Genomic DNA, 10,319 nt, shown 5'->3' with positions numbered 1-10,319 from the left:
CCTGGGAAGGAGGGGGCCCTGTGCAGGAGGGAGCCCTGGGAAGGAGGGGGCCCTGTGCAGGAGGGAGTCCTGAGAAGGAGGGAGCCCTGTGCAGGAAGGAGTCCTGAGAAGGAGGGAGCCCTGTGCAGGAGGGAGCCCCACACAGGAGGGAGTCCTGGGAAGGAGGGGGCCCTGTGCAGGAGGGAGCCCTGAGAAGGAGCCTGAGCCCACTGTGGAGCACTAAGCAGTATGTGCACAGGGTGACACTCTGGAAGATGGGGCAAGATGACAAGGGAGCCGAACGATTCTCAGAGCTCACGCAGGCCAAAGATGTCCAGGTCAGGCCAGCTGTTTGCGGCACTCTCGCTGAACACTGAGGCTTCGAGCAGATGTCAGAAAGGTCACCTAACAGTGGAAGCTACTCTAAACTCACCCTAAGAAGCTTAAAAACAAACCTGGAAAAGATCAACTAAACCTGCACCTGACTTCCCTGCCTCCCAGGACAAAGCACACGTCTTTTTGCAGATGACAAAACACAGACTTTCAAAAACACTAAACCCACAATGTCTGTCCTCTAATCAAAAATTACCAAACATGTGACAAAACAGGCACGTGTGACCCAGAACCAAGAGAAAACAGAAATACAAACAGACCCTGAGATTACAGAGATGATGGAGAACCTTAAAACAGCTATTATAAATGTGCTTGAGAATCTAAAGTAAAACTTCAACATAGCAAATAAAGAAAACGACATTAAAAAAGAACCAAACGCAAATTCTGGAGAAAAAAAACTATGAAGACTCCGCTGGAAAGCATCAACTGCAAACTAAAAAGTATAAAGAGAAGATATATGGACTTAAGAAAATAACAGCAGGAATTTCAACGTTAAGCAAAAAGAGAGAAAAGACTGAAAAGCAAAAAGAAATCCTTTGTGACCTCTTTGGCGATAGCAAATAATATGTGGAATCGCACGGGGCGCCTGGGTGGCGCAGTCGGTTGAGGGTCCGACTTCAGCCAGGTCACGATCTCGCGGTCCGTGAGTTTGAGCCCTGCGTCGGGCTCTGGGCTGATGGCTCGGAGCCTGGAGCCTGTTTCCGATTCTGTGTCTCCCTCTCTCTCTGCCCCTCGCCCGTTCATGCTCTGTCTCTCTCTGTCCCAAAAATAAATAAACGTTGAAAAAAAAAAAATGTTAAAAATATGTGGAATCGCAGTCCCAGAAGTGGAGAGGGGAGAGCGGAAAACTGAAGAACTATTTGAACAAGTAAGGACCAAAATATTCCCAAACTGGTGAAAACGACAAACCAACAAGGTCGAGTCCCAAGCAAGATAAACATAAAAGAAAACCATGTGAAGGCCTATCAGGGTCAAACAGCTGGAAACCAGGGATAAAATCTTAAACTCAACTGGAGAAGAACATGTACTTAGGTACAGAGGAGCAAAGATGAAAATTATAACAATGATTATTTATTCTTGAGAGAGAGAGAGAGAGAGAGAGAAGAGAGGGAGAGATCTCAAGCAGGCTCTGAGCTGTCAGCACAGAGCCTAGTGTGGGGTTTGAACCCAAAAATCTTGAGGTCATGACCTGAGCCGAAGTGGAATGCTCAACTGACTGAGCCACCCAGATGCCCCAAAGATAAAAACTATTATAAACTTCACGTCCCTAGCACGTTGGAAGGGCATCTCTGAAGTGCTAAATGGGAAAAACATGTCAACCTTGAACTTTATACTGTAAACATACTGCACATCCAAAAAAAAAATAATCTTTAAAAATGAAAATGAAGATCACACAACTAAAGCTGAGAATATCTGTAGCTGGTAGTCCTGAGTAACAGGTACGTCTTTGGCTTCCAGGAGGTTCCTGACATGGAAGGGCGCGGAAGGGCGATTTCACGTAGACGGTGGGTTTCCCCGAGGGGACTCCTGTCAAACCCCACTGCGGGAAAGGGGCGGGGGAGGAGAGAACCGGGGACAGGAGAGGGGGTGGTGGAAGGATCCGGTCTCCAAGGGTGCGTCAGGTGTGCCAGGCAAACAATTCTCTACTTCCGTTCCTTACTCGTTCTGAACTACTTCCCCACAAACTTGCCATTTACTTCTTGAAGAACAGAGGCCATGGGGCCCCTGGGGGGCTCAGTTGGTTAAGCACCCGACTTCGGCTCAGGTCATGATTTCACGGTTTGTGGGTTTGAGCCCTGTGTTCGAGTAGAGCCTGGAGCCTGCTTCGATTCTGTGTCTCCCTCTCTCTCTGCCCCTCCCTCACTCACACTCTGTGTCTCTCTCTCAAAAATAAACATTAAAAAAAAAAAACCACAAAAAAAAAAGAACAGAGGTCACAGACGACCACAATGACCTAAAAGAGCCTGTCCTCCTCCTGACATCAGTCTGGTGGGATGGTGTGATGTAAGCTCACCTTTAAGCCGCTAACTTAGCACAGACTGCCATGGATGTCACTTTGTAAAGAAACAAATTCAAAATCTTCTCAACTTTTACCCCACAGGAAGGCAATTTTTAATTAGGTACCAATAGGTGAGCAATTTGGAAAAACGTCAAACATTAGTGCTTTAGAAAGCTGATTGTGCATGAACAAGTCTGCGATAGTAACAGTGACGAAGGCGAAACTCAGTTACAGGTAAATCCGCGACATGGTTTTAAAAGCTTGGTGTGCGCAGAAAGTTAACAGAAAAGCCAATCTTTCATCTTCTGGCAAATACACCAGCCCGTCCATTCAAGGTTAACCGTACGGTTTTCCTTCTCTGTTTTGGGAATGAAAGGTTCTTTGAAGGGTGATATACAAGCGAACACACATCTAGCACATTTGTTACGTGGGAGGGTCAAAGGCATTTTGGGAACTGTTCTTCGTTCAAATTTCAACTCACCACGAGGTTCCCGAAACAGCCACTGTGAACTGCAAGACGTTACGGAGGGACTCTTGCAGGAAATAAAGGAAGAAACACTGCCTCCTGCTTGTCCCCCCATGTTCTGCCCGAGCAGTGGGAGCTCCCGAGTCCTTGCTGACTCGTGGCACGTTCTGGGTATTTCACGGTTAGCAGCGTGGAATTGGGGAGGGAAGTCACAGAAGCTTTAAAGCGGGGGAGGACCTATGCCAGGGTCTCGTACGCGACTCAGTCCAGGTGCAACCATCAGAGAGCTTCGGTGCTCGTGTTTCTTGAGTCAAGAACGACTGACATTTTGGGCAGGACGACCGTCACGGTCTGACGCTAACCAGCCTGCCCCGTGTTCAGCGTTCGTGGCCCCATCCATGAAACGTCACACGCTCACCCCAGGCCTCTTGCCAACCGGGAGAGAATTACAATCAGTGGGAGAAGCAAACTGCAAACCACAGACTCTCTGGAGAGGAAGCGCCGGGAGGCCGGTCCCACTGAGGTCCCGGGAATCGAGCAGCAGAGCACAGAGACCCCAGGAAGGGGGCAGGGAGGAGACAAGAGGCAGAACATGAAGGCCCCACCGCGGGTACAGCGGATGCACGCGGGGCCAGCGAAGGACCGTGTGGAAACGTCAACCTAATCCCACGGGTCCCAGTGTCCCCTGGACTCAGAGCCCGTAAGTGGGATGCGTTAGAAAGATCCCGCAAAGGCAAGCGCATGTTCAGTAGCTCAGCCTGAGCGGGTGGAGGGGACGCCTCGAGCACCGCCCCGTCGACAGCACGCGCGCGGCAAGTGTGGGTCTGGTGCCTGAAGAGCCGTCAAGACCACCACGCGAAGTGTCCAAAGCCTGTGGGCTCGCGCTTCTCGGGCCCTAGAAAATAACTAAGGGCTCCACGTCCCCAGTGGGACACTCGTCCCGGGCTCAGCGGCTCACCAAGGTTTACCAACATATACCAACACGCACCGGGCTTTCCGACCCAGCCGGGTGTGTGCAGCGGGGCTGCGGGAGACCGCCGGTCCCGCCTCCAGTTCTGGGAGGACACACACGCGCAGGACACGCGGCTGCAGCCTGGCCGGGGCGGCGCCCCCCATGCACCGGGCCGGGCAACAGCTGACGACCCCCCTGCGATCTGCCCGATGTGCTGCAACCGCCAGCCGGCGACCTGACCGTACCAGTAGGTGTCGTGTGCGTGTCGTGTGTGTAAACGTTTTTACCGCACTGCGCACGCTTCAGGCCATCTTGTACTCAGGCTTTCAAATTTAAGAAGAATCTCATTAAAAATTCTGTTATCTCATCATTCCTATTTTATTCTATTTGTTTATTTTTCAAGTTTACTTATTTACTTAGGGAGAGTGCACACGCACACGTGCTTGGGAGTCTCTGCCTCGCTCCTTCCCTCCCTCTCTCTGCCCCTCCTCACTCACGCTCGCTCTCTCCCTCTCAAAATAAACAAACACGAAAAAAATAAGATCATGGAAAATGGAAATAATCTCATTGTCTTTGATTACCAGATTGAACTTTTCTTTTTTTTTTTTAATTTTTTTTTTTCAACGTTTATTTATTTTTGGGACAGAGAGAGACAGAGCATGAACGGGGGAGGGGCAGAGAGAGAGAGGGAGACACAGAATCGGAAACAGGTTCCAGGCTCTGAGCCACCAGCCCAGAGCCCGATGCGGGGCTCGAACTCCCGGACCGCGAGATCGTGACCTGGCTGAAGTCGGACGCTTAACCGACTGCGCCACCCAGGCGCCCCCAGATTGAACTTTTCTATGTGACTGTTTATTCTCTAGGACGTTCAGACATTTTTGTGATTTTTTGTTTTGGGGGGGCCATTCATATTTTTCTTAATGAAATGTGTAAAACCTCTTTCTACATAAAGCACATTATTTGGTAAACAACAACAAAAAGGAATGGGGGCTTATTTGCTGAGGCTTAAATGTCACAAATAACGTGCTCACACAAGGCTCACAGCTATTTCTGAGAATTCTGATGTAACTATCTACCTTGCGGGCGTTCACTTCCAAGACTCTGATGAGTGCCTTAAACACATTTTATTAGGGAAATCAACGGAGTTCCAAACTGACTAGAGACATAACGCGGACTCTCAAAATGAGAACTTTAGGAATTGCTGGACAAGGCAGATTTTTCAGTCCTTGAAGGCGTTTTTACATGTGTGTATACACACATACACACACACGTGAATGGGGGGTGAGTGAGAAGCTGGGGAAAACAGAACGAGATGGAAAGGAGCCGGATGTGGACACGGGCGACCTATTTCACTGGGAAGTGCCCTGCGAGGCGGCCCGCACCTACCTGGATGTTGTCGAACTTGAGGCCCGGCATGGTGAGGCTCTCCTTGTCTACGAACACCGTGCTGTACTGCTGGGTTGCCACTGAAATCAAGATGTCCCGGGTCCCCTCCCCGGGGAGCCAGGCATCGCTCCTGCGGTCCATCTCGCTCATGCTCAGGGCGGTGGCAAAGGGGTCCTCGCTCCCTGCAAACACGGCCTGGATCTGGGAAAACGGTTTTGGAGACTGAGGAATTTCTAGGGAAGCCGTGGGAACGGCGGACTCTGACTTTTCAATCCCCGGGGAGAGACAGGGCGCAGCAGAACCCGGGGATCTCTGTCCCACCGGAGTGGAGAGCGAAGACCGTTTCTCGGGAACGGAAGAGCCCGCGTTGGGGTTACTGACGGAGATGAAAGTGGACGTGGTGAAGGAATCAAAGAAGTCCGAGGCCAAGGAACTAGAGTTGCTGGGGTCACCAAAGAATTTACTGAGGCTGGGGCTTGGCTGGACAGCCTGGGGAGGGGTCTTGGCCACTGTGTCGCTGGCACCGCCACAGCTCGGAGACTTCACCATCTGGGACTGGAAGCCGTCCCGCAGCAGCAGGGGCGGCTGGGAGCGGGCGAACGACTGGCTGAAAATGGTGCACACGGGCACGGGCTCCTCCTCACGAGGGGACTGCCTGCAAGGCGGGCTGTGGCCCGGCCCCTCCGGGCCCGGGTCCTCGGCACCCTCTTCTCCCAAGGCGGGAGCGCCTTTCACTTCTTCGAGCTCTGGGTCGGGGGTCGCGTCAGAGTCGCCTTTAGATGCACAGCCTCCCCCGTCTCCGTCGCTTCCAGTGTCATTGCTCAGGGTGTCGACTGCTCCTTCACCCACCAGACTTTCCGGTCTGGGATCAGCGTGATCGTCTGCAGGCTCCACGACATCCTGCAAACAGCCCAGCTCACCTGTGTCGTCCTCGCTATTGTTAGGAGAGTCAGAAATGAGGACACTCTCCATCATGTGCTCATTAAGCTTATCTACAAAATGATTAGAATCTTCCGATATAGTCTCGTTCTCTTCAGACCCAAACTCGTCTCCACCGAGGTCGATGGTCTCCTCGTGATAAAGGAGCTGGCCCTGTTCTCCCTGCGGAGTGGTGCTCCCGGCTCGCCCATTGGCCGGGAGAGATTCCTCGGCCGCGCTCTGGCTGGCACCGTTAGCGTTCTCCATGGTCCTGAAGCCAAGACAGAAATGAACCAACCTCATCAGCTTTCCACCTCCGTCATTACCGAGCTGACTTAAACTTATAGACAAATGGTGGCCACATGACATCATACATTTGCCCAAACCCACGGAAGGCACACCGCCAACGGTGAACCCTAAGGTAAACCGTGGACTCTGGAGGATAATGATGTGTCCGTGCAGGTGCACCGCATGTAACTGTGGGGGAGACACAGGGCACACGGGAAACCTCTGAACCCCCGGCTCAATTTAGCAGCAAACCTCCAGCTGCTCCAAAAAATTAAGTCTATTAGGAAATCTTTGTCAGTTACATATTCGAAAGACTCCATCTCTCCAGCCATCTATCAACTGACTGATTGATCACGGTAAAAGACACACCCCATCTATATATTACTTACCGTCTTAACCATTTTTGAGTTTACAACTAAGTGGTGTCACGTGCATTCAGTGTGCAACCACCACCACCGTCCATCCCCAGAACTCTTGTCATCTTGCAAACTGAAACAATGTTCTCATTAGGCACCACCTCCCGGGGCCCTCCTTCCCCACCCCCGCTGCCAGCTCGGATAACCACCTTCTACTTCATGACTCCCTGGACTTCATTACTCTACGTACTTCACTTAAGTGGGACGCCATGGTACTTGTCCTCTTGTGACTGGCTTATTTCACACAGTGTAACGTCTGCAAGGTTCACCCAGGTGGTCGTATGTCAGAATTCCCTGATTATTTAAGGCTGAACAATACCCCACTGTGTCTACACATTTTTTTAATCCACTCATCCACTGATGAACACTTGGGTCACTTCCACACGCTGGCTACTGTGACTGCTGGTAGGAACATGTGTGTACAAACATCTCGGGGTCCCCACTTTCAATTCTTTTGGGTATACACCCAGGAGCAGGATTGCTGAATCTTACGACAATTCTATTTTTAACTGTTGTTTGAACAGTCAACAAAGCGTTTTCCATAGTGGTTGCATTCTGTGAGACCGTGCATAAGGATTTCGATTTCTCAGCGTCCTTGACAACACCTGCTATTTTCTGACACTGGCCATCCTAATGGGGTGAGGTCTCCAGCTCTTTAAACCCTAAGTGTTCTTTAAGATTCAGTTGAAGACGTCCTCTTCCAACCTGTAATAATCTCTCCACATCCTCCCTGAGGCACGCTGACTGCTAGAGCTGATGGTAGCAAACTGGACCAGTTGCTAGCACACACCGGGCCCTCGGCGCCGATCTAAGATTTGTGCGTGTACATTCTTCCTGGATTCAGAACCACCCTGAGACCTACTCCATCGGGCAGATGAGGAGGCTGGCGCCTGTGGAGCTCATGCAGCTTGCTCAACGCTGTGCCGCTAGTAAGTTGAGAAACCAGGGCCAGTCGCAGCTGAAATGCTGTGTGGACACGGGACGGCAGAGGCCACAAAATGAAACGAAGAGTTTAACGTCTAAAGAAAATGCCTCCTTTTCTTAAAGGACTTTTTGAGCAAACGTTACCGTATATAGTTCTATTCTTATAGGGAACAAATCCCAGTTAAGGTTTTTCTAGGACAAAATAAAATGCCTTCTTGGTCTTCACAAAGCATGGTCTTTAGATGAGATGACTTTTTTTTTTAATTATTATTTAAAAAAAAAATTTTTTTAACGTTTATTTATTTTTGGGACAGAGAGAGACAGAGCATGAACGGGGGAGGGGCAGAGAGAGAGGGAGACACAGAATTGGAAGCAGGCTCCAGGCTCCGAGCCATCAGCCCAGAGCCCGATGCGGGGCCCGAACTCAGGAACCGTGAGATCGTGACCTGAGCCGAAGTCGGACGCTCAACCAACTGAGCCACCCAGGCGCCCCAAGATGAGATGACTTTTTGCCAACACTTTGACACTGCCCCAAATCAGCAGCCCTTCTTTGTTAAAGCCTGGCCACCCTGAGATCTACACACAAGGGCATTTTACTTTTTAAAACTTTCTTAACATTTATTCATTTTTGAGAGAGAGAGACAGAGCATGAGCTGGGCAGGGTCAGCGAGAGAGGGAGGCACAGAATCGGAAGCAGGCTCCAGGCTCTGAGCTGTCAGCACAGAGCCTCACATGGGGCTTGAACCCACGAACCGTGAGATCATGACCTGAGCCAAAGTAGAATGTTAACCAAGTGATCCAGGTGCCCCCAAACAAGAGCATTTTAAAGCAGATAATCAAAGTTGAGCACTTTGGAGAAGTGTCTTGCCCAGCATTGTCAGTTACCGATGCCCTATTTATTACACATCTCTCCGATCATTCGCTAAAAATGAGTCAAAAACACAATGGACAAGGAACAAAAGCCTTGCTCTGGTAATGTTTCACAGCAAGGCGGACTGGAGGCTGCCTGGGGAACATGAAGAGCGGACGTGCCGTCACGTGCAGGACGGGAACAAACACGACGTCCTCTCGCCTCTGCAGAAGCAGAACGAGATGCCGTCGTGCCCTCACATGCAGAAGGGGACACCAAGCATCAGAGCAGTGGCAGGACTCATCTAAAACCACTGGTAGTGGGCGTCCGGCTGGCTCAAGTGATACAGCACACGACTCCTGATCTCGGGGTTGTGAGTTCGAGTCCCACCGTGGGTGTAGAGGGTACTTAAAAATGCAATCACTGGTTGCAGGTGACCCTGCCAGGAGAGTTTGGCCCTTCCTGCCTAACTTCGTGAGGACCTAGGACCCCGGCCCCTAGTGCCGAGCCTGGTACGGAGATGCTGTGACCGCAGCTGGTGCCAGCACCGAGCCTGTCTCAGAACAAAATGGCTCAGACGGGAATTCCGGAAATCACAACACGACACTAATGGTTAACTGTAGAATAACGTAGGGTATGAGAAAAGGTCTGATGCGTATAATTACAGGGAAAGGTAAAGAATATCAGAACTGGCAAAATCGCAGCGGTTTCTTCACACGCAGGAAGAGTGGAGAACGTTCTACTCTTAAAATACATAGAAATAACTGCCAGTCAAGGTTAGTCTGTATGTATTAGATCAAGACGGACTAACTAGGGTCCCGAAGGAAAGACTGTCCACAGGTAACAGAGTTACTTCCCACAAGGCACAAGATAAGAGAAGGCTAATTACTAGGCGAGACCCATTCGTTACGTGGACTGGATACTTACAGCAAGGAATAGCACTTCAGCAGTAAAGAAACACAGACTGAAACTATGATCTAAAAAAAGGTTATAAAGAGGTGGATTTTTAGAAATGCCGGTTCTTAGGGAATTTGGGGGGGAACTTGTTTTTGATAGTGGGAATGTAACTTTTCCGCAGAACAGCTAGACAAAGGATACAACGCTCTGACACAGCAACTGGGTTTGCCAATTTACCTGAGATGTTTTTATTTACGTTTACTTATACTTCCAAAGAATTTTTTATTTTTTTATCTTTTAATGTTTATTTATTTTTGAGAGACTGAGACAGACAGAGCACCAGTGGGGTAGGGGTAGAGACAGAGGGAGACATAGAACCCAAAGCTGTCAGCACACTGCCCGATGTGGGACTCGAACTTATGAACCACGAGACCACGACCTGAGTCAAAGCTGGACACTTAACGGACTGAGCCACCCAGGCGCCCCATATCGAAAATGTTTTTAAAGAAACAATATTCTCAGCGGAGCACCTGGGTGTCTCAGTTGGTTGAGCATCCGACTTTTCGGCTCAGGTCATCATCTTGCGTTCGTGAGTTCAAGCCCCATGTTGGGCTCTGTGCTGACAGCTCGGGGCCTGGAGCCTGCTTCGGATTCTGTGTCTCCCTCTCTCTCTGCTCCTCCCCTGCTCACACTCTGTCTGTCAAAAATTATAAAGATTTGGGGCGCCTGGGTGGCGCAGTCGGTTAAGCGTCCGACTTCAGCCAGGTCACGATCTCGCGGTCCGTGAGTTCGAGCCCCGCGTCAGGCTCTGGGCTGACGGCTCAGAGCCTGGAGCCTGTTTCCGATTCTGT

At 50.4% G+C, this 10,319-nt stretch overlaps 1 protein-coding gene across 1 annotated transcript in view; it reads right to left on the bottom strand.

Annotated features, from left to right (window-relative positions):
• TRAPPC12 (trafficking protein particle complex subunit 12) overlaps positions 1-10,319 on the bottom strand; it is an 82,371-nt gene that overhangs the window by 67,278 nt on the left and 4,774 nt on the right. The window contains exon 2 of the mRNA XM_040495961.1: positions 5,176-6,364. Within this exon, the coding sequence (XP_040351895.1) occupies positions 5,176-6,360 (1,185 nt within the window). The 5' untranslated portion in view covers positions 6,361-6,364. The remainder of the gene's footprint in view (positions 1-5,175; positions 6,365-10,319) is intronic.

This window comes from Herpailurus yagouaroundi, unplaced genomic scaffold (assembly GCF_014898765.1).
Source record: "Herpailurus yagouaroundi ecotype Mexico unplaced genomic scaffold, PumYag 188, whole genome shotgun sequence".
Taxonomy (NCBI): domain Eukaryota; kingdom Metazoa; phylum Chordata; class Mammalia; order Carnivora; family Felidae; genus Herpailurus; species Herpailurus yagouaroundi.
The sequence above is the reverse complement of the archived record's forward strand: the minus strand, read 5'-3'. Positions and strand labels throughout refer to the sequence as shown.